Source organism: Dendrobates tinctorius, unplaced genomic scaffold (assembly GCF_039654945.1).
Source record: "Dendrobates tinctorius isolate UK_male_01 unplaced genomic scaffold, ASM3965494v1 ptg000028l, whole genome shotgun sequence".
Classification (NCBI taxonomy): Eukaryota; Metazoa; Chordata; class Amphibia; order Anura; family Dendrobatidae; genus Dendrobates; species Dendrobates tinctorius.
This window is the reverse complement of record NW_027361696.1, coordinates 22,875,789-22,900,032: the sequence shown is the minus strand read 5'-3', so window position 1 is coordinate 22,900,032 and position 24,244 is coordinate 22,875,789. Positions and strand designations below refer to the sequence as shown.

The following is a 24,244-nucleotide window of genomic DNA, read 5'->3' as shown; positions in this document are numbered from 1 at the left end:
CAGCTGAGAGACGTCTGGGCAGAGCAGAGCCTGGGATGGCAGAGCACTTTAACAGGAGACTGTCAACTGAGTACCGCTCAGACACCGCTGTCCCAGCTGGCATCACTGCCCTTGCTGAAACCGCTGCCACAGCTGACAACGCTGACACAGCCACCCCCGCTGACAGTACTGACCATGAGAGACAAGGTCTGTGAACTGGACTTAGGTGTGTGTCGATTCGGCACAGCGAACCGGGCTGCCCCTTGTAAACTGTGTTTGGGCAGTGCTGCAAATCTCTGTAGTGTTGGGACACTCACCGCTGAGGATAAGGACTCATCCCTCTTCATCACCTCATCTGCTGGACCCAAGACCCTAAATAACAACAACAACCTCAAGACAAAGTGCACATATGAAATATGTGGTATAAAATCACAGTCTATAAAAGAATAGTAACACGACCATATGTACACACATGGATAATATAGAGGACAAATCAGGAATAAATGAAATCCACAGAAGAAAAAAACGAAATATGTCTAATAGTACAATATTATATCCTTTATTTGACAATACAAAAAAATGTATAAAAGAAGGGGGTGGGAAAACAATAGGACACAACACAGGAGACACCAATAATATCAAATTATTACAGCCCAGCAGAGAAAAATATTATCAATGTATCATAAATAAGCTTATAAACCCCATAGAGATGCCGCCGCAATGGGTAAATAAAGTGCAATAAGGAAACGTGCAGGGTAAGGTGCTAAATTGTAGCCACAGTGCAAATTGCAAAGATGATCCAAGAGGGGCCCAGAAGATAAATGTCTAAATAAAAAGAGGAAGTAATGCAGACCACAATATTAATAAAATTATATGAGTATAGCTAAAATTGATGCCTCTGGATGGAGTACCTTAATGTGCACACACAGAAGGTGTCCCCTGGGGCTTGGCGCATTACTTCCTCTTTTTATTTGGACATTTATTTTCTGGGCCCCTCTTGGATCATCTTTGCAATTTACACTTTTATCAAATAAAGGATATAATATTGTACTATTGGACATCTCTTGTTTTTTTCTTCTGTGTATTTGGACCCAAGACCCGCATCAGGATCCCGAGGATTCGCCACCATCGTCAGGACCACAGGAGGACACCACCAACGTCAAAAGATACTACATCATTTACCTCAGGATTGTGACAGACCCCCACTGCAACGCAATCTAGGCACCACCAGTCACAGACAGAAGTTCAACCGTGACTGGCGCCTGAGTGATAAGTTATACTTTATTGTATTGTCGGCTTTACTTGTCCCTGTTCCTTAAGTTATCCCTATTAGCCATTTGCTGTATTAGGGAATATTATCCCTCCGTTTTCTCCCTGCGTGGAGCTTCTACTGTATAATAAACCCCTTTCACCCTTGGTCTCTGTACAGTCCGTTACTGCATCCTACGTGCCTGCAGTCTCCTCACAGCATCATGCTATGGGGGGGCTCATGGCTGTACTAGCTCAAAAGGGTGCTTCTACTCATCACTGAGCAAAGGGTCTGATTACTTATGACCATGTGATATTTCAGTTTTTCTTTTTTAACCCCTTAACGACCAAGCCATTTTGTAGGTTATTGACCAGGCCTTAATTTTGAAATCAGACCACTGTCACTTTATGTGCTTATAACTCTGGAACGCTTCAATGGATCCCACTGGTTCTGACACTGTTTTTTCATGACATATTGTACTTCATGTTAGTAGTAAAAGTTTCTTCGACATCACTTGCTCTTATTTATGAAAAAAATGGAAATATGGTGAAAGTTTTTAAAATTTTGCAATCTTCAAACTTTTAATTTTTATGCCCTTAGATCAGACAGATATGTCACAAAAAATAGTTAATAAATAACATTTCCCACATGTCTACTTTGCATCAGCACAATTTTGGAATCAAAATTTTTGTTGTTAGGAAGTTATAAGGGTTAAAAGTTGACCAGCGATTTCTCATTTTTACAACAAAATTTACAAAACCATTTTTTTTAGGGACCACCTCATATTTGAAGTCACTTTGAGGGGTCAATATGACAGAAAATACCCCAAAGTGACACCATTCTAAAAACTGCACCCCTTTAGGGTGTTCAAAACCACATTCAAGAAGTTTATTAACCCTTTAGGTACTTCACAAGAATTGAAGCAATGTGGAAGGAAAAAAATAACATTTAACTTTTTTTCCCCAAATTTTTCTTTGGACACAATTTTTTTTTATTTTGTCCATGGTTTCAGGAGAAAATGAATCACAATATTTGTTGTGCAATTTCTCCTGAATACACCGATACCCCATATGTGGAGGACGACCAATCTTTAGGCTCATGGCAGTGGTCAGAAAGGAAGGAGCATCATTTGAGATTTTGAATGTCAAATTGACTGGAATCGAGAGCGGACGCCATGTCACGTTTGGAGAGGCCCTGATGTACCTCAACAGTGGAAACCCCCCATAACTGACCCTATTTTGGAAACTAGACCCCCCAAAGAACTTATCTAAATGTGTCGTGAGCACTTTGATCCCCCAAGGGCTTCACAGAAGGTTATAACGTAGAGCCGTAAAATTAAAAAATCATATTTTTTCCACAAAAATGATCTTTTCAACCCAATTTTTATATTCCCAAGGGTAAAAGGACCCCAAAACTTGTTGTGCAATTTGTCCTGAGTATGCAGATACCCCATATGTGGGAGTAAACCACTGTGTGGGTGCATGGCAGAGCTCAGAAGGAATGGAGCTCCGTTTGACTTTTTCAGTGAAAAATTGGCTGGAAATTAGATCGGTCACATTCGGAGAGACCCTGATGTGCCTAAACTGTGGAAACCCCCCACAAGTAACACCATTTTGGAAACTAGACTCCCAATGAGCTTATCTAGATGTGTGGTGAGAACTTTGAACCCCAACTGCTTCACAGAAGTTTATAACATAGAGCCGTGAAAATAAAATCATATTTTTTTCCACAAAAATGATCTGCCCACAAATTTTTATTTCACAAGGGTAACAGAGGAAATGGGACCCCAAAAGTTGTTGAGCAATTTGTCCTGATTATACTGATACCCCATATGTGGTGTGGAACCACTGTTTGGGGCGCATGGCAGAGCTCAGAAGGGAAGGAGCGCCATTTTGGAATGCAGACTTTGATGGAATGATCTGCGGGCGACATGATGCATTTGCAAAGCCCCTGATGTACCTAAACAGTGGAAACCCCACACAAGTTACCCCCCAAGGAGCTAATCTAGATGTGTGGTGAGCACTTTGAAACCCCAAGTGCTTCACAGAAGTTTATAACGTAGAGCCATGAAAATAAAAAAAATCATATTTTTTCCACAAAAGTTAACTTTTTGCCCCAAAATTTTTATTTTCACAAGGGTAGCAGGTGAAATAGGACCCCAAAAGTTGTTGTGCAATTTGTCCTTAGTTCGCTGATACCCCATATGTGGGGGTAAACCACTGTGATCCCTTACTGCGATCCTTAGGAGGCAGAATGCACAAATCCACAAAAGGTGAAGAATTGGTTTTATTTTTTATGCCGTTTCTCGTGCCGTATTAGTGATATGGCGACTTTATTCCTCGGGTCGGTACGATTACAGTGATACCAGATTTATATCCGTTTTTCGTGATTAGCTTCTGTCACACACTAAAAGACGCTTTTTTTTGGAAGAATTTTTTGTAAGAAATTTTTGCATTGCCGTATTTTGAGAGCTATAATTTTTCCGTATTCTGGCCGACAGTGTCATCTGTGGGCTTGTTTTTTGCGGGACGAGCTGACGTTTTTATAGGTAACATTTTCGGGCACATAATGTTTTTTGATTGCTTCCTATGCCGATTTTTGTGGAGGCAGAATGAACAAAAACTAAAAAATTCAGGAATTGTTTTTTTTTACTCCGTTACCCGTGTCGTAAAATTAGTATGGCAGCTTTATTCTTCGTGTCACTAAGATTACAGCAATACCTCATTTATATCTTTTATTATGTTTTGGCATTTTTTACACAATAAAAACTTTTATAGAAAAATTATTTTTGCATCACTTTATTCTGCGAGTTATAACTTTTTTATTTTTCCGCTGATGGAGCTGTATCGCAGCTAATTTTTTGGCGGGACAAGATGACGTTTTTAGCGGTACCATGTTTATCTATAACCATCGCGTGTTATTGCACTTTTTCCAAGCGATGTGATGATACCGCTCGCAAAAAGTATAATGTGCTTTTTGTGGTTTTTTTATGGCGTTCAGTGAAGGGGTTAACTAGGGTGATGCTTTTATTGATGGGATTTTTAAGGACACGGCAATAGCAAACATGTGAATTTTTTTATTTTATTTTATTTTTTTTACATAAAAATGTGTATTTTGGGTGAAATTTTTAGGGGATTTTTTAAAATTATTTTTTATTATTTTTTAATTGTTTTTACATAATTTTTTAAAAATTGATTTTTTTTTTTAACCTTCTCCCTTCATGGGACTTTCACTTTCACTTTAGGTATAATCCATTACAATGCTCCATCATTGTAATGCATTATACCTATGCTGAAAGCTGCTGACACCATGCTGTGAGCTTTCCATAGCTGGATGACCCGGAGGTTGTCATTACACCTCCGGGTCATCATGGGCACAGGTCAGGCCCCAAGATTACATCGCGGGGACGCCGACCTGAGGTAGAGGGAGCCCCCTACCCTCTGCCTCCCCCCTGAATGCTGCGATCGCAGCAGTGAGGTGGTTAACAGTCAGGGGCAGCAGGGATGCCGCTCCTAGCTGTCAGTACAGAAGCTCAGCCACTGCGGCGCTGCGCTCCTGCACTCAGATCGGGAGATGCTGCAAGGGTCCCTGCCCCTGACTGCAAGGGTCCCTGCCCCCGTGCCCCCCCTGCCTCTGACTGCAAGGGTCCCTGACCCCCTTGCTGTGCCTGTCAGCTGTCATAGACAGCTGTCAGCACTGAACTGTCACTGCGTGTTTACACGCAGTGACAGTTCAAAACCAGGACGTGCACAGTCCGTCCTGGTGCGGGAAGTTACATCCTGCCATGACGGACTCTGCACGTCCATAGACATTAAGGGGTTAATAAAGTTGAAAACATTTCTATATTTCTGTTTTTTCAATCAAGATGGGTGCAGAGTGTACATTAATGAGAAAAAAAATGAAGTTTTTTGAATTTACCAAATGGCTGCAATAAAACAGAGTCAAAAATTTAAAGGGGTCTGAATACTTTCCATACCCACTGTAGATAATAGATAGATGGATAGATAGATCTGACAGTGGTCAGATTTCAAAATTAAGGCCTAGTCATTAACCTACAAAGTGGCTTGGTCCTTAAGGGGTTAATTACACAGTTGACTGATAATTAACTGAGGAGGCTGTGGCAGTTTCCACTATGAAACACACATTGAGGGTATTGTATGCATAAAATCGATTCCAATCCATGGAATATATATATATATATATATATATATATATATATATAAATTTTGTCTAGTGCAATTTGTTCTGTCTCTGACATTGAATTTATAATCTCTGATTATTTGCTTGTTAATATCTGCTGTAATTTACATAGACTGTATTTGTTTGTAGTTTTTTGGCTCCCTCTAGTGACCACTGTCATATTCGCAGCCTTCTGATTTTTTACTTTCACTTTGATACCTGGATCTTTCCCTCCTTTTGCAGTGCATTATGGTAGCTTTGCAGTGCATTATGGTAGCCTTTGCAAAGCATTGTGGTAGTTTCCCTCCAGTTCGCCCATTTTCCTTCAGCCTGCATTCAGGAAGCATCTTTCCTCTCCCCTTGTAATTGCATTGCAGGTATGTACTCATGCTCTCTGTAGCTAATTCCTGCCTTATTTAGCCTAGTTTAATCAGTCCTGCACCCTGGTCAGCTATTAATGTGCAATGTTCATTCACAGTGTAGTATGTATGTTATGTATAATGTATTTCTACTATGCCCCTGTACTGATTGTATGTATATATATACACAGTTGTGGCCAAAAGTATTGACACCCCTGCAATTTTGTCAGATAATACTCAGTTTCTTCCTGAAAATGATTGCAATCACAAATTCTTTGGTATTATTATCTTCATTTAATTTGTCTTAAATGAAAAAACACAAAAGAGAATGAAGCAAAAAGCAAAACATTGATCATTTTACACAAAACTCCAAAAATGGGCCAGACAAAAGTATTGGCACCCTCAGCCTAATACTTGGTTGCACAACCTTTAGCCAAAATAACTGCGACCAACCGCTTCCGGTAACCATCAATGAGTTTCTTACAATGCTCTGCTGGAATTTTAGACCATTCTTCTTTTGCAAACTGCTCCAGGTCCCTGATATTAGAAGGGTGCCTTCTGCAAACTGCCATTTTTAGATCTCTCCACAGGTGTTCTATGGGATTCAGGTCTGGACTCATTGCTGGCCACCTTAGAAGTCTCCAGTGCTTTCCCTAAAACCATTTTCTAGTGCTTTTTGAAGTGTGTTTTGGGTCATTGTCCTGCTGGAAGACCCATGACCTCTGAGGGAGACCCAGCTTTCTCACACTGGGCCCTACATTATGCTGCAAAATTTGTTGGTAGTCTTCAGACTTCATAATGCCATGCACACGGTCAAGCAGTCCAGTGCAAGAGGAAGCAAATCAACCACAAAACATCAGGGAATCTCCGCCATGTTTGACTGTAGGGACCGTGTTTTTTTCTTTGAATGCCTCTTTTTTCTCCTGTAAACTCTATGTTGATGCCTTTGCCCCAAAAGCTCTACTTTTGTCTCATCTGACCAGAGAACATTCTTCCAAAACATTTCAGGCTTTTTCAGGTATGTTTTGGCAAACTCCAGCCTGGCTTTTTTATGTCTCGGGTTAAGAAGTGGGGTCTTCCTGGGTCTCCTACCATACAGTCCCTTTTCATTCAGATGCCGACAGATAGTACGGGTTGACACTGTTGTACCCTTGGACTGCAGGGCAGCTTGAACTTGTTTGGATGTTAGTCGAGGTTCTTTATCCAACATCCGCACAATCTTGCGTTGAAATCTCTTGTCAATTTTTCTTTTCCGTCCACATCTAGGGAGGTTAGCCACAGTGCCATGGGCTTTAAACTTCTTGATGACACTGCGCACGGTAGACTCAGGAACATTCAGGTCTTCGGAGATGGACTTGTAGCCTTGAGATTGCTCATGCTTCCTCACCATTTGGTTTCTAAAGTCCTCAGACAGTTCTTTGGTCTTCTTTCTTTTCTCCATGCTCAATGTGGTACACACAAGGACACAGGACAGAGGTTGAGTCAACTTTAATCCATGTCAACTGGCTGCAAGTGTGATTTAATTATTGCCAACACCTGTTAGGTGCCACAGGTAAGTAACAGGTGCTGTTAATTACACAAATTAGAGAAGCATCATATGATTTTTCGAACAGTGCCAATACTTTTGTCCACCCTCTTTTTTATGTTTGGTGTGGAATTATATCCAATTTGGCTTTAGGACAATTCTTTTTGTGTTTTTTCATTTAAGACAAATTAAATGAAGATAATAATAACAAAGAATTTGTGTTTGCAATAATTTTCAGGAATAAACTGAGTATTATCTGACAAAATTGCAGGGGTGTCAATACTTTTGGCCACAACTATATATATATATATATATATATATGAACAACGACAAAGCAAAGTCCAGCAATAACGTGAGCAATCCAGGATGCTGTTAAAAATTTTTTTCTTTTTATTCATAAATCCATTAAAATGCAATGTTCCAAGCAGTTCAAAACAGCAATAACGCAGGAAAGTCGTGCAGATAGGACTACGCGTTTCAGCGGTAGAACCCGCCTTCTTTGGACCGTGAAGAAGGCGGGTTCTACCGCTGAAACGCATAGTCCTATCTGCACGACTTTCCTGCGTTATTGCTGTTTTGAACTGCTTGGAACATTGCATTTTAATAGATTTATGAATAAAAAGAAAATTTTTTTTAACAGCATCCTGGATTGCTCACGTTATTGCTGGACTTTGCTTTGTCGTTGCTCACATTTGTATGGATGGAATCCTACATCCAGATCCGGGCACAACGGAGTTAACCAGGTCAGCTGAGGTTCCAGGTGGTTCACAGGAGTGAGCTGGTCTACATTGTTGGGGAGATATATATATATATATATATATATATATATATATAATGTTTGTATTATAGTTTCACCACTCTAATATATCATCACGTTCAATAAAAGCACAGACTCAACCTACAGTCTCCTTATTGGACCCCGATATAGCGGTTTAGCTCACTGTATAAGCTGCAATGACGTCTGTCTCATTCAGTGAGGACAGAGCACAATTATTAAAGGAAACATGCCACCAGGAATAATGCTGTTAACCTGCAGATATGCGGTTAATCTGCAGGTTAACAGTGCTATGATGCAGTCCTGTGCTTGCACGCAGCCGAATGGAGTGGGGAGAAAACGATTCGGTATTCAGTCATAGGGGTGGCGCCGGTTCAGTCACCGCTTTGAGTATAAAGATGGGCCGCTGTGACCGCCCCCCTGCCATGACTGACACTGGCTCTACATTGAGTTCAGCTGTCAGTCAGGGTGAAGGTTAACCTGCAGATTAACCGCATATCTACAGGTTAATAGTGTTATTTCTGTTGACAGGTTCCCTTTAAGGACATGTATCCAAAAAGCGTCTGCCAAACTTTTTAGCCTTTCAAGAGGTGGTGGGTGAAGATTGTTTGTGGATTTCAATGATTACCTAAATAGATTTTTGGAATTTTTTCACCGAATTTGCTGGTGGAATTCCTCTAGTCTCATACATACACGGTACCTTGGTACGGTTACTGCCAACTCCACAATACCCCAAGAAAGACTACAATCTGCCACCACCAATCATTTTACAGGCAAATTGGACACCCATTACTGATAAAGTATGGCTACAGGGGTGCGCTTTACAGAAAAAAGGGAACAGAGCTAATAAATTTTATATTTAATCCACAAAGATAGGCAAACCTCACTTAATAATGTCTATAAAGTACACAAAGAGATTTTAATTTTCTCTTTAGCTCTTATCTACCGGTTATAAATCTACCCTTCTCCGCATACTTGTGCATTGATATGACTAACATCTGTTGGCTATTAGGATTTTCCTTAATTACCTGTTTCCAAAAGAAGGAGATCAGCTACATAGAGGAAGTTATGTGAAGGTGACAACTTAGAGTGTAAGCTTTTTTCTCCCTTCTGTGGAGATGTCTAAGGATTTTAATTATTTCTTTATGACAAAGTTGAAAAACCTTAAATGTGAAATAATGAAGAATATGACATACACACCTTTTCTACCCCAGTACTTCTGACCCATAAACCACATACATTGAGTACTCAAAAGGCAAGAGGCCAAAAGGTCTTCTATAAAGATGATTCAATGAATTTCAGTTGGATTAAATTCTACTTAAATGTTACAAAAACCCACATTTGCCAAAACGAGGATTTTTTGTAATTTGTTTTCGTGCAGCTTCAAATAGATGGCATCCGCTTGCCTACATGTTTCAAAGCCTTAAAAAGCTACCAAAACTTTACCACTCCCCTCTCTGCTCTAACCCCTCCACTCTTAACTATCATCCACTATGTTCTTGTCGCATATTCCTATCGCCACCTCTTGCATTAAAGAAACTGAGCCTCCCACACTGGGCTGGGACTTCTGGGCTTGAGTGGGACAAGGAGATTTATGGACATGTGCGTGCAAGGTTGTGGCACACGCCTTGACATTTTGGCGATGTGATCTTTCACATGCTTGTGCAAAACCCTGGCCTAGTGTAAAGGGACTGGGGATTTCAGTTCAAGTAGTGGCAACCTGAAGATGAAGCAAGGACTGGAAGGATGACAGTGAGGAGCGGAGCAGTGAATGGTGAGGTGAGAGTAAGGATTTTCTTGATTTTTTACATATTACATTTACTATGCTCTCGGATATGCAGAAAGAGACCTCAGAACATAACAATGGACATTAAATTTGAACTTCCCGGAATATCTGAGCAAACAGGAGGATTCAAATTTTGCCTGATCCGCTCATCTCCAATGTTGTGGGATGATGCATAGTGTTGGAGCTGAAGCACTCACCATAACTATATTTTAAATAGACATATTCATATTCCATTTTATGACTAAATTCTGACACCATAGACGTCACTAATCCAAATCGGCCATAACTTAGAGGGATTGTCCACTCTGAACACGATTTTGTCTTCAGAGCCCTTTTGTGATCAGTGGGAGAGAATGGAAGCGGCTCAAAGCCCAGTCCGCTAGATACAGCAGTAGCTGGCTGCGTTATACAGCTAACACATGCCCGCAAACAACGAGATAGCAGAAAACTATCAAAGCAATTTAACTCCTTACGTGCCACAATTTGAAGAATCTAAAAAGGGAAAAGAGGAGTGATCTGTTTACATTTAAAAACTATACAAATTTTGTACAGAAAGATATTATGCTAACGTTGCAATATTATGCTTTTGTAGACTTACTCGTTTACACCTCTCCTGCATTTCTTTACCCGACCACCTGTAGATCAATTCCTAAAAAAAAAAAAAAAATGTTCAATTCCTGTTATAAATGAATATTATTACTTTCTTTACAAACTTTCTGCAAAAATAATTTCATTATCTTAGTACAATCAATATTACAAGTGGTTTCGATATTTCGATTTTTCTGTTTCCTGCATTTATGGTAGGTTAAGTTAATTTAATATTTTAATAGATTGGACTTTATGAACGTTTAAATACTAGTAATTAGAGTTGAGCGAAACGGGTCGAACAATTTCAAAAGTCGCCGACTTTTAGCAAAGTCGGGTTTCATGAAACGAAACCCGACCCTAGGATGAGGTCGGCCACGAGGTCGGCGACTTACGCGCCAAAGTCGCGTTTCAAAAGTTTGTTTAGCGCTCTTTTTCAGCCAATCAGGATCCACGGACACTGTTGGCAACGTGATGACATAGGCAGGGGTCACCACCATCTTTCAGAAGGGCATGCAAGTGATTGGCTTGCTTTGGTGGGCGTCACAGGGGTTATAAAAGGGAGTGCACGCCGACCGCCATCTTACTTCTGCCGATCTTAGCATAGGGAGAGGTTGCTGATTCTGTAGGGAGAGCGTTAGGCAGGGAAGAAGACAAGACAACTGCTTCTGCTGCTAGCGATTTTGCCTGTACAACACACCAGTAACTGTGTGTGCAGTGCAAGGGGAGGCTATATTGTGGTGGATCAGCGGTGTTGGTTGTTAGGCTGCCTTCTAAGGCTTCCTGACAGCTGCATTGCTGTTTCCCCACTGCTCTGCAAACTGCTTTTTTAAAAGCAATCCCATTTTTTTTTTTTTTTTTGTCCTGCTAAGGTACTGAGCGTGCATTTATTCACACCATACAGCGGTGTACGCTCCTCACACAGTACTGTGTAACGGCTGTTATCACAGCCACAGTGAAGCTATCTGTATGTCACTGTGGAAGGATAAGTGGAGGACTTGTTCCGTTCTTACAGACCTACACTCTAGGGAGATTCCTATTCTGCCCAATTCTACAATTCACTTTTTTCACACCTGTGCCATCGAGCCTGTGAAATAGCGCTCTGATATTCAGTGGGCCTCACACAATCCAAAAGTGTCCAGTGTCCACAAGTGTCTGCAGAAATTCAAAATCTCCCTTATCCTGTAGTCACTTTTTTCACACCTGTGCCATCGAGCCTGTGACATAGCGCTGTGATATTCAGTGGGCCTCACACAATCCAAGTGTCCAGTGTCCACAAGTGTCTGCAGAAATTCAAAATCTCCCTTATCCTGTAGTCACTTTTTTCACACCTGTGCCATCGAGCCTGTGACATAGCGCTGTGATATTCAGTGGGCCTCACACAATCCAAAAGTGTCCAGTGTCCACAAGTGTCTGCAGAAATTCAAAATCTCCCTTATCCTGTAGTCACTTTTTTCACACCTGTGCCATCGAGCCTGTGACATAGCGCTGTGATATTCAGTGGGCCTCACACAATCCAAGTGTCCAGTGTCCACAAGTGTCTGCAGAAAATCTGAATCTCCCCTGTCCTATGGACACCTTGTACCTTGTTTTACATTACTATATAGTTTGTTGGATTTTGTCTACATTTCTACCAAAAATGAGGAAGGCTGGTGGAAGAGGCCGTGGAATTGGGCGGGGGTTGGCAGCTGGTAATGATGGTGTTGGTGGTGGATCTGATGGTAGTGGCAAAAGCAAAATAGGACCGAATGCAGGAGGTGTTGAGCCTGCGTCATCGTCTGGCTCCATAAGGCTTCGAAGGCTTAGTTTTCTAGGAGTTGGCAAACCGCTTTTAACGCCAGAGCATCAGGAAAATGTTTTGTCTTACATTACTGACTCAGCCTCCAGCTCTATCGCCTCCTCTTCTGAAGTTGTAAAAAGTAAAAGCACTGAGTCGTCATTGGAGGCTCATGTTCATGAACCACACCTTTCCTTGTGTCCTTCACCCCAACCAAGATTGAAGGATGATGCAGGCCATACTACTGATTACTCCATGGAGCTGTTTTCACATACCATGCCTGGATTATCAAGTGAAATGGTGAATTACCCAGGCCAAAATGAATCTGACATGGAGTGCACTGATGCACAGCCGCTGATAGATGATTCTGCTGGTACATTCACTCAGAGCACTACATTGTCCTCGCAGTGTACAGAGCCAGATTCTGACCCTGATGAGACTCAGGTGCCCCTTCCCGCACACTATACCACCATACACGGTGACACAGAGGAAGGTGCACATGACATTGAAGAGGAGGTGATGGATGACCCAGTTGTTGACCCAGATTGGCATCCATTGGGGGAAGAGGGTGCTGCTTCCAATAGCTCAGATGAGGAGCATCCACAGCAGACATCGACATTGCAACAGCTGTTATCTGGCAGGCCCGGAGCACTCCAAAGACAGGTTCCAAAAATCAAGAGTTGCTGGACAGCTTGTCCAGAGGGTCAAAACATCACAGCGTGCTAGGCCGCAAAATGTCTGCCAAAGTAGGAAGAGTGCAGTGTGGCACTTTTTTGAACAAAATCCTCATGATCAGGCCAAGGTTATCTGTAAGAAGTGCGCAAAGACCTTTAGCCGAGGGAAAAATCTGAAAAATTTGAATACCAGCATGCACTTGCAAGCGTGGACACAACACCAAACCTCAAGTGCCACATGTGCAACTGATCACAAAGAAGGTAGTCAGCAACGCTACATTGTTTCCCTGACTGTAAGCCCACCGGTTAGCACAGCAGCAAATGTTGAGGTGTCGTTGCAAGGCCACAGCAGTCAGGGAATCCCACTGTTATATCAACGAAATACTGAATCTAGGCCATCAGAAAGAACACCAACTCCATCACTATCATCAACCCTCTCTCAGTCCGCCCTGTCCACCGCTACTTCCACCATATGCAGCTCTCAAGTCCAGCTCACCCTCCCAGACACTATGAGTAGGTCAAGAAAGTACTCAGTCTCTCATCCGCGTACACTGGGTTTGAACGCCCACATTGCCAAACTAATCTCGTTTGAGATGATGCCCTTTCGGTTGGTGGAAAGCGCAGCTTTCCGCGAGCTCATGGCCTATGCAGTACCACGCTATGACCTACCCAGTCGCCACTTCTTCTCTCGCAAAGCCATCCCAGCCCTCCACCATCATGTGAAAGACCGCATTGTCCATGCACTCAAGCAGTCAGTGAGTGGAAAGGTGCACCTCACAACTGATGCATGGTCCAGTCGGCATGGCCAGGGCCGTTACGTGTCCATTACTGCGCACTGGGTTAATGTGGTGGATGCAGGGTCCACAGGGGACAGCGGTGGTGGGACAGTGCTGCCTACCCACGGTATAGGAAACAGTTGGCTGTAGGCGTTCCACCCTCCTCCTCCTCCTCCTCCTCCTCCAGAAGCGAAAGCTCGTCCACAGAGCGCAGTCGTACGAGCACTCCATCTGCAGCTGCCACTGTTGCACACGAGGTGTCCCCCTATCGAGCAGCTAGTGGAAAGCGTCAGCAGGCTGTGTTGCAGATAATGTGTTTGGGCGACAGACACACCGCCGAGGTGCTGGCCGAGTATTTGAAGCGACAAACTGAGTCATGGCTGGGCAGTGTACATCTTGAGGCAGGCAAGGTAGTTAGTGATAACGGCCGTAATTTTGTGGCGGCCATAGCCCTTTCAAAACTCAGCCACATACCTTGCTTGGCTCACACCTTGAACCTGGTGGTGCAGTGCTTCCTCAAAAATTATCCGGAGTTAACAGCCCTGCTCCATAAGGTGCGAAGACTGTGCGCGCACATCCGCCGATCGCCTGTACCCTCCGTTCGTATGCAGAAGCTGCAGCGATTGCTCCACCTTCCCAACCACCGCCTCATTATCGACATTGCAACAAGGTGGAACTCCACCCTGCACATGGTGGTGCGGCTGTGCAAGCAGAGGCAGGCCATAATGCATTTGTGGGAGGATACATGGCCAGGCACTTTGAGAGCAGACATGGAGTTGACAGGTGTGCAGTGGTCGAAGCTGAAAGACCTCTGTAAAGTCTTTCAGTGTTTTGAGGAATGCACACGGCTGGTAAGCGCAGACGACGCCATCCTAAGCATGAGCATCCCACTTATGCGTCTGCTCATGCAAACTTTGACGCACCTTAAGGAGCAGGCTTCTGCAGCCAATGTTGACGAGGAGGAAGAGGTGGAGGGAATCCTTGATGACATTCAGCCATTGTCTGCTCAGGGACCTCTCCTGGACGAGTTGGAGGAAGAAGAGGAGGAGGAGGATGATGATGGGGATGATTACTTAGGGGAGGAGGATGCATCTCGTCGGGCAAGTGAAAATGTTGCGTGGCAAGGTCTGGTACAGGGTTTGTGCGTGACTGGAGGGATGTGGATTTGCCAGAAAGTGCTCCTCCACCCAGCACTCGCAGTGCATCATTGACACCGGGAACATTGGCCCACATGTCAGATTATGCCTTGCGGATCCTAAAAAGGGACCCCCGCATTGCCAAAATGATGAACGATGACGACTACTGGTTGGCCAGCATCCTGGATCCACGCTATAAAGGCAAATTACAAAACATCATGCCACAGGAGCACCTTGACCTAATATTGGCTAATAAACAAGCAACTCTGGTAAATCGGTTGCTTGAGGCATTCCCAGCACACAGCAGCGGTGATGGTTCTCACACGAGCCGTACGGGCCGGGGGCAGCTTGGCAGAGGTGTTCATGGTGCACTCAGCAGAAGTGGCGTTGGAGACAGGGGTTTCATGACAATGTTGTGGACTGATTTTCCAAGTACCGCTCACACAGCTGGTAATACAGCATCGATGGAAAGTGACAGGAGACAGCAGTTGTCAACTATGGTTACAAACTACTTTTCCTCCCATATCGATGTTCTCCCACACAGGTCATTCCCCTCTTACTATTGGGCCGCTAAACTGGACACCTGGCCTGAATTGGCACAATATGCCTTACAGGAGCTCGCTTGCCCAGCTGCAAGTGTGCTTTCGGAAAGAGTCTTCAGTGCAGCTGGATCAATCCTGACAGAAAAAAGGACCCGTCTGTCAACCCAAAATGTGGATGATCTAACCTTCATTAAAATGAACCATGCATGGGTTTCCAAGGATTTTGTCCCACCTTCCCCTGATGACACATAGGGTGACAGAAAAATGGCTTGCTTTGGTCCACCTCTTCCTGGGACTTGACCTATTTTGCCTTTTGCATCAGCTGAATGTCCAACATCAACATATGCCACTTTCTAAAACTCCCTAACGGTGCAGCCTCCCCCCCCATGGCCGGCGTCACCACCTAGCGCATGACACCGTGCGAGTGCCGTTGCCCTGGACAGGTGGGTAGGCCGACTCTTGGGCACGGGCACTGGGACAGGGTCCCTCATAGTGCAATCAAGTGTCTCTGACGGTGGTGGTGCACACGCGCCGTCAGACACACCGCCGTACTATGAGGGGCCCAGTGCCAGTACCGACGCCCATGAGTGGGCCCCCCTTGCTTGGGCAGGGCCCCAGCATTTGCAATCTTTACCTCTCCCTGCTCCTCCGCTGTGTAGTATGGGCCGTCAAATCCATACTGTGCCTGACACCATCTGAGCCTGCCTCCTGATGTCCTGATGTCTAGACATATCTTTTGAATGTGTACGCTATCCATACATGTTATCCGGGGATACGGTACCCTTTCTCACCTTTGTCCAATCACTTGCAAGCCATACTGGGCCTAACACCGTCTGAGCCTGCCTCCTGATGTATAGACATATCTTTTGAATGTGTACGCTATCCATACATGTTATCCGGGGATACGGTACCCTTTCTCACCTTTGTGCAAGCCATACTGGGCCTAACACCGTTTGAGCCTGCCTCCTGATGTATAGACATATCTTTTGAATGTGTACGCTATCCATACATGTTATCCGGGGATACGCTACCCTTTCTCACCTTTGTGCAATCACGTGTAATCCATACTGGGCCTGAGAACGGCTGGCAAGCTGTTAAGCAAGCTACAGCACCTGTGGTTTGCACACGTAAGTTTTTCATTTTTTCAGGAATGTCGGTTAGGCCTAATTCCGGAACTGCGGTTGACCTGCACTTACTTGGAAATCATCGCTCGCGAGTAATATTTGTAATCAGTGATCCCCATCACTAACGTTGTTCAGCGGGTTATCTGCACCTGTAAGCGACAAACGCTGGCCTTTTCAGTGTAGCGCACATGCAGCCACGGACATGTAAGGGCATGACACACCAGTTATTGGCCAATCTCATGTGCCAGAGCCTCACGTGTCCCTCTAGTAAGCCGGAATCGGACCGCGGGGCATGACGGAGTCTCGTTCGTTAACGGAATTAAGCTTGCAATGTGTGCATCTGTTCTGTAGCTGGCATGGTTGAGGTTGCCTGTGTTGAGTCAAATTACGCTGTAGGCTCCACTCCTGGTGGTGCCCTTCTGGACATTCCTTTAAGGTTCAGCTTTGCAACCATACTGCCCACGTAAAACAAACACTTTGCCTTCATGAACGCTGTTTGGAGGGTCATGACTTGTGGGAATAACGCCGCCCAATCAGTTAACCTGCTAGAGAGATCCTTCGTTGCTCCCAAGCATGACATCACACTCCCTAGGAGGAAGGTAATGCCACTGTGGCGACCGTACTCCTGGGGGCGACACAAGTGCACTGATGCCCAGCCACTGCTCGATGAATCTGCTGGTACATTGACCCAGACCACTACATTCCCCTCGCACGCTACACGGCCTGAATCTGACCCTGATGAAACTCAGGTTACCCTTCCCATATACAGTTCCATCTTACACGGTGACAAAGAGGAAGCTGCAGATGAAAGTGCAGGTTCGGCCCACCCGCCATCAGACACACCACCGTACTATCATGGGCCCTGTGCCAGTGCCGTCGCCAACAAGTGGGCCCCCCCTGCTTGCTCAGGATCACAGCACTTGCAAGGTTGAAATACTGTGCAGTGAGATGGAAGATGGGGACGACGAGGAGTCCAGACAAGTACAGGGATTCCCTAGCGAGGAGACTTATTTGATTGTTTTCAATGTTGGGACAGCAATTTTTGGGGAGCACTATACTCTGGAGAATGATAGATGGGGCCCACCATACACTGGAACATTCCAAAGGTGGACATCAGACACTGGAGCAGCATTTACAGGGCCCATTATACACTAGAGCATTAGAAATGGGGCCCATTATGTTTGGAGCATTATTTGGGCCCATAAGACAGTGGAGCTTCATCCATGGGGACCAACATATACTGTAGCATTATGTGGAGCGCATCATATACTGTTTCAAACATTATATGGGACCAATGATTCTGTATGGAGAAATAGATGGGCCTCGTCATGAGATGTAAAAAGTGTAGTATTTTTCATTGTACTATACCGCTATTTCTCTGCCGTATCGGAGCATGATGAGTTGTGGTATGTGTTAAAGGGGTGCTCTTTCGCCCAGGGCACATGAAAACCTGGAGCCAGCCCTACCCCCCCCCCACAACTTTAGCCAAATAACCCCCATTTTTCAGTGCGTAACTTGTATTATGAAGTTAATTAAGGTTGACCAGCTTAAGTAAGAAGAATTGATGCTTTTGGCATTCAAATGAGCACTGTAGGTGTGTTTCCTGTCCTCCTCTCACTGCCGACTTTTATTCCCCATTGACTTACATTGGGTTTCGTGTTTCGGGACGACCCTGACTTTTCCCTATAATCGGCCGATCTTGCTCGACCCGACTTTTGGAAAAGTCGGGTTTCACGAAACGAAACTCGACCATAAAAAAACAAAAGTCGCTCAACTCTACTAGTAATGTTTTTTTTATTTTGTTTATTTATTTTGAAAGCAGGAAACATGGGGTGATTCACACTTTTATATTTCTAAAACTTTTTTATAACTTCTTTATATATATTTTTAGTTCTGTAAAAGAACATAATCTGATATTTTCATCGATTTTTCTGTATACTGACATGAACTTTGATAAAGATTGCCACAGATCGAAACGCGTTGCTCTTTTCCCTGTGTTAACATTTCCAGAGGAGCATCTTACCACATGTATCGTTTTTATATGGATTAATAAAGACTAAGGCTATTTTGATATTTTTTCAGGAGCTGGAACATGACCCCCTTTTTCCTGTATACGGATATACCATGGTATTGCTGTATAAGGTTCAAATGAAGGGCTTCAAAGGAGTAGCATGATGGCAGAGAAGAAAACTGTCAACATGTCATCAGCTACCATGACAGTTCACGTGAAATTTTTGGCCTCACAGCTCCAAAATGAGACATCCCTGGTATAGATGAGCAAATATATTAGAGTGGAATTGAATTGCAAAATAACTGCATTTGTCAAAATGTGAATTTTTTATAATTTGCTTCTGCACGGATTTACCCAAGCGGCAGTCAGTTGGCCATTATTTCGCTGAACTGTAGAGAGCCATCAAAAGGTTAAGCATTAATGCTTAGGGTCCCATCACACACAGCGATCTCGCTAGCGAGATCGCTGATTTTGTGACACATCAGCGATCTCTCCAGCAAGATCGCTGTGTATGACGGGGATCAGCGACCGGCCCCCCTGCCGGGTAGCTCTTATCGTGCTCGAGCGGCCTGGGCCGTTCTTTGATCGCTGGTCTCCCGCTGCCCAGCGCAAATCGCTGCGTGTGGCAGCGAGAGACCAGCGATCAGTGATGGCAGGGGGGCCAGTCGCTGAAAAGTGTCGCTGGTAAGATCGCTGTTGCATCACAAAACTTGTGACTCAGCAGCGATCTCGCTAGCAAGATCGCTGTGTGTGACGGGGGCTTTAGGGTAAGGAAGGGGCGAGCTGCCGACAACAGAGTAAGATGTGAGGGGGAGGGGGAACAAAGAGGCAGACAATTGTTACATGATAGAAACCAGAGACAATCAACTTGCTGTATCGGAGCTCCTTATGGACCATTGAGTTGGTGCTAATTTAAAGTATTTTTCTTTCACTTGTTACAAATATTTGTCATTGTGTAGATGTGAATTACCAATTGATTTGAGTAGTGGACACTCAGGAGCTAGAAAGAAAAAGTCAAAAATAGTCAAAACATGTCCAAAAGCCAAACACATTAGATGTGATATACTGAAGAGTATGACATACACACCTTGAATTCCTGCGGCCACTGTCCCATACGCTATGTTCTCTGAGTACCCAAAAGTTACGAGACCGAAAGGTGCTATATGGTTTTGCATTGTGTTGGAACTGAAGCCTGCACCATAACCATATTCTGACCAGACGTAATCAGAGTTAGGGATTGCATTCCATTTTGCATTTTGTAGAGATTTCCCATTAAATAAGAATCCAGGAACACTCAAGGCCTTCGCTGTAATAATGGCCAAATTATTGTCAAATCCCTTCTGTCCAATGAGGCTGTAATTATTGAAGAACCATTTAGTATCTTGGATTTTGGTCAGGAAAGATCCGAAGGGTTTGCCTTCAAAATTTCCACTAAAGCCGTAAAGAAAAACCTGAATATCCTCTGTACTGTTGATGAATAAGGGTTTGGACGCAGAAACCTTAAACTTCATCGGTTTTCCTGCTTCTAGGTTGATCTTCAGCTTTTCTTCACCTGACTGGTACTCCAGATAAGTGGATTTAGATGCCAAGACAGAAACATGGCTGTCACTAGATAAGAAGAATGGGACTAAGACAATGTAGTGTGTTCCCCAATTTTCTTCTGGCAGGAGCTGCTCATAAACAATGCTGCAACCTCCAACACCTGGAACACATGAATGGCCAGATAGGATGGCCACAGGATGTTGAGAGTTCACCATGGTTCCGGAGAGGTCATCTTTACTCTGCAACTGCTGAAACTCGAATGGCTCCAGATTCAAGGTGATGGTGTCACCCTTATCATAATTCTTCCCATTGTAATATACAGTTCCGCTGAGGTTTATGGTAACTGTAGTTGAAATTTCATCAGCAACAACATTAAACTGTGCATAGTGTTTTGAAGGTCCATCAGTCGGGGTGATTATGTTGTATTTAGTTCCCCACTGGTCAACTGGGTAATGCAAAGCAACGTCTCCACTGTTTCCTCCAAAGATACGGGACATCACGGTGATGTCAGCATTGGCTTTAATGACTTTGCTATCGGAAGATGTCCCTGATCCTATAATCTGCTGGGGATTTGGATACTCGAATGTTGCTGGTTCTCCTTTCTTTAGTATGGCCTCCTTCTTGTTATCAGAATTATTTATAGACGTAGACACCAAGGTGGAAAGTGAAGAAGGCCTAGGAATTATGATTATCGATAAGTTGATTGGTGGGCCTAATGAGTCCTGCGAAAACACCAAAACAAATCTTCCTCCTTGGTTGCCCCTGCCTATAAATAAAAATTGTAGTTAGATATTCGGTGTCATTTATCACAGTGTAATATTACTTTGTATCTGAATTGGTCGATGAAGCACAGAAATTCTGACACCATAGACTTCATTAATCCAAAGTGCACAGTGACGGGTGGGTGCAGACAAAATAGGGCCCCTGTCAAGAGCAGCAAATGGGCCCCTATGGATCTGTGACAGTTGCTGCTTTGGTGATGGAAGTAGCACTTCACCTCTTGAACACCTGTGCAGATGCCAAGGATGCACCAATAGATTGTCTGCCCCTTAAAATGCCACACCTTAGAGTGAATGTCCGTCTTTGATTTCTCAAGTTCCCCCAACATGTTTCATATAGCCAACATCTGACTGCAAGTGCCTGATTGGGACTTATTGATCAGCCAATTTTATAAAAATTATTTTTATTTGCCTTTTCTTTCTTCAGTAGGCAAATTATTTCAATTTTTTTCATTAACGTAACTTTTATATAACAAAAGTAAACTTTTGTAGTCTTACATTGCTGCTGTCCTGCTGTTCCTTTGAATCCCACCAGTAGTCCAGTTCCTGAAAGAGAACAAATTACTTCATCTTTCTCAAAGTCTTACGTTTTACTGAGAAATAAAAAATAGACAAATTTTACACAATTATAGAATAAAATACTTATTTTAAGTAGGATTAATGTCTTGGTCTCCGAAACAGATACAGTGCCTTGAAATATTCATACCCTGTAAACTTTTGCACATTTTTTCACATTGCACCCACAAATGTAAATTGATTTTATTGGGATTTTATGTGATACAACACAAGCTAGCAAATATTTGTGACACGTGAAGGAAATGATGCAGGGTGTACTAATTATTGTAAAATATAAATCTGAACATTGTGAGGTGCATTCAGTCCTCCCGAGTCAATATTTGTAGGACCATCATTCTTTGCAGTTACTGCTGCTGAAGTCTTTGGGGGGGTCTGTTTCTCCTACCTTTCACTGCAGTCTTTTGGAGTCTGTCTCTCCCACCTTTCTCTGCAGTCTCTTGGAGTCTGTCTCTCCCAGCTTTGCTCACCTAGAGTTGACATATTGCCCTTTCTTGTTTGCACACTTGCTCTCGTTCAGTGAGATTGGATGGAGACATCTGTGATCAATAATTTTCGAGTCTTGTCACAGATTCTCTGGGATTTGAGTCTGAAGGAGACTGCCGTTCACACACAGGAATATGCTCTGATCTAAACCCTCCGTTGAAGCTCTGGCAGGATACTTATGGTCTTATCCTGCTGGAAAGTGAACCTATCCCCCAGTCTCTAGTTTTTTGCAGTCTTTACCCAGGTTGCCCTGTATTTAGCTCCATCCATCCTCCTATTACATCTGACCAGCTTTCCTGCCCCTGCTGAAGAAAAGCCTCCTCACAGCTGGATGTGGCCACCACAATGCTTGACTCGGGATGGTGTTTTCAGGGGGATGTGCAGTGTTAGTTTTCCATCACACATAGCAGTTTGCATTTAGCACAAAAAGTTTTCATTTGGCCTGATCTGAGCAGAGCCCCTTCTTCCACATTCTTGCTGTGTCTCCTAAATAGCTTTTTGAAAACTGCAAACAGGATTACTTATCTCTTGCTTTTAAAAATGGCTTTATTATTATCACTGTTCCATAAAGGCTAGATTTGTGGAGTATATGACTAAGGCCGGTGTCACACTTGCGAGAAACTCAGACGAGTCTCACACATCAATACCCAGCACTGCCAGAGCGTTCAGCTGCATATATTTATATGCAGCTAAACGCTCGGATCCGAGTGCCGGCGGCAGTGCCGGGTATTGACGTGCAAGACTCGTCCAAGTTTCTCGCAAGTCTTCCTGTGGACAAATTCTACCCCCTGAGCTGTGAGCTTCCACTAATCATGGGCCTCTCGACTGCTTCTCTGATTAGTGCTCTACTTGCTAGGGATGTCAGTTTCGGTGGACGGCCATGTCTTGGTAGGTTTGCAGTTGTGTCATACTCATGTCACGTAATTGCAAGCGACAAAGGGCAACTGCTCTGTCCCTTGAGCTAGGGGAACCCTAGGCTATCACTGTCCCTCGGGTTACCCCGGATGGTGTAGATGCATGGGTCTTGTATAGAGTTGAGCGAAACTGGTCGGTCATATTCAAAAGTCGCCGACTTTTGCTGAAGTCGGGTTTCATGAAACGAAACCCGACCATAGCGTGAGGTCGGCCACGAGGTCGGCGACCAGAGCGCCAAAGTCGCGTTTCAAAAGATGCTTCCAGCGCCCATTTTGAGCCAATAATGGAGGACGCACACAGTGGGCAACGCGATGACATAGGCATCGGTCACCACCATCTTTGAGAAGGGCATGCAAGTGATTGGCTGGCTTTGTGTGGCGTCACAGGGGCTATAAAAGGGCGTGAACACCGACTGCCATCTTACTTATGCCGATCTTAGCATAGGGAGAGTTGCTGCTGATTCTGTAGGGAGAGCGCTAGGCTACTTTCACACTTGCGTTTTTTTGCTGCACATTTTTTGCGCACACAAACGCATGAAAAAACGCATCATGCATTTGTGTGCATTTTTTGCGGGTTTTGGTGCATTTTTTAAAAAAACGCATGCTTTTTTTGTGCATACGTGCGCATTACAATGCGCACTCATAGACTTTAATGGGTGTTTTGCTGTAAAAAAAACGCATTGCATGCGCATGCGTTTTTTGGGGCAAGTCGGACACACAAAAAATGCAACAGGATGCATTTTGTGCGCCCGAGCGCACACTGCAAAAAAGCGCATGCGCATACAAATGCGTACGTGCGCATATGTATGCGCATCCATATTAAAGTATAGGGGGAAAAACGCATGCTTTTTTTGCTCTAAAAAGCAGCGCAAAAAAACGCAAGTGTGAAACCAGCTGGCTGGTTTCACACTTGCGTTTTTTTTCGCGGTATTTTAGCGCTAAATAGCGCATGCGTTTTTTTTTCCCTATACTTTGCATGGGATGCGCTTATGTGCGCATACACATGCGTTTGTACGCGTTTTTCCGCGCATGCGTTTTTTTGCGGTATGCGCTCGGGCGCACAAAATGCATCCTGTTGCATTTTTTGGGCGTCCGACTTGCCTCAAAAAAACGCATGCGCGCGCAATGCGTTTTTTTTACAGCAAGACACCCATTATAAGTCTATGGGTGCGCATATGTGCGCATTGGCATGCTTATGTATGCGTTTTTTTGCACATGCGTTTTTTTTTGTTTAACCATGGAATTTAGGGGTTTGGGTTAGAGTTAGGGTTAGTTAAGGGGGTTTAGGGTTAGGGTTAGGGTCAGGGTCAGGGTTAGTTAGGGTTTAGGGTTTGGGTTAGGGTTAAGTATGGTTTGGTTAAGGGTTAGGGTCAGGGTTAGGGTTAGGGTTAGGGTTAGGGTCAGGGTTAGGGTTAGGGTTAGGGTTAGGGTTAGTTAGGGTTTAGGGTTTGGGTTAGGGTTAAGTATGGTTTG

At 43.9% G+C, this 24,244-nt stretch overlaps 1 protein-coding gene across 2 annotated transcripts in view; it reads right to left on the bottom strand.

Annotated features, from left to right (window-relative positions):
• LOC141084869 (IgGFc-binding protein-like) overlaps positions 1–24,244 on the bottom strand; it is an 83,330-nt gene that overhangs the window by 6,989 nt on the left and 52,097 nt on the right. Inside the window, exons 1-4 of one of the 2 annotated variants that reach the window (XM_073569830.1) lie at positions 21,760–21,866; positions 21,297–21,344; positions 19,565–20,785; positions 10,451–10,501 (exon numbers count right to left, since the gene is read on the bottom strand). In XM_073569830.1, the coding sequence (XP_073425931.1) occupies positions 10,476–10,501; positions 19,565–20,516 (978 nt within the window). In that variant the 5' untranslated portion in view covers positions 20,517–20,785; positions 21,297–21,344; positions 21,760–21,866 and the 3' untranslated portion in view covers positions 10,451–10,475. Of the gene's footprint in view, positions 1–10,450; positions 10,502–19,564; positions 20,786–21,296; positions 21,345–21,759; positions 21,867–24,244 lie in introns of those variants that run through there. The other variant, XM_073569829.1, reaches the window with a different exon arrangement.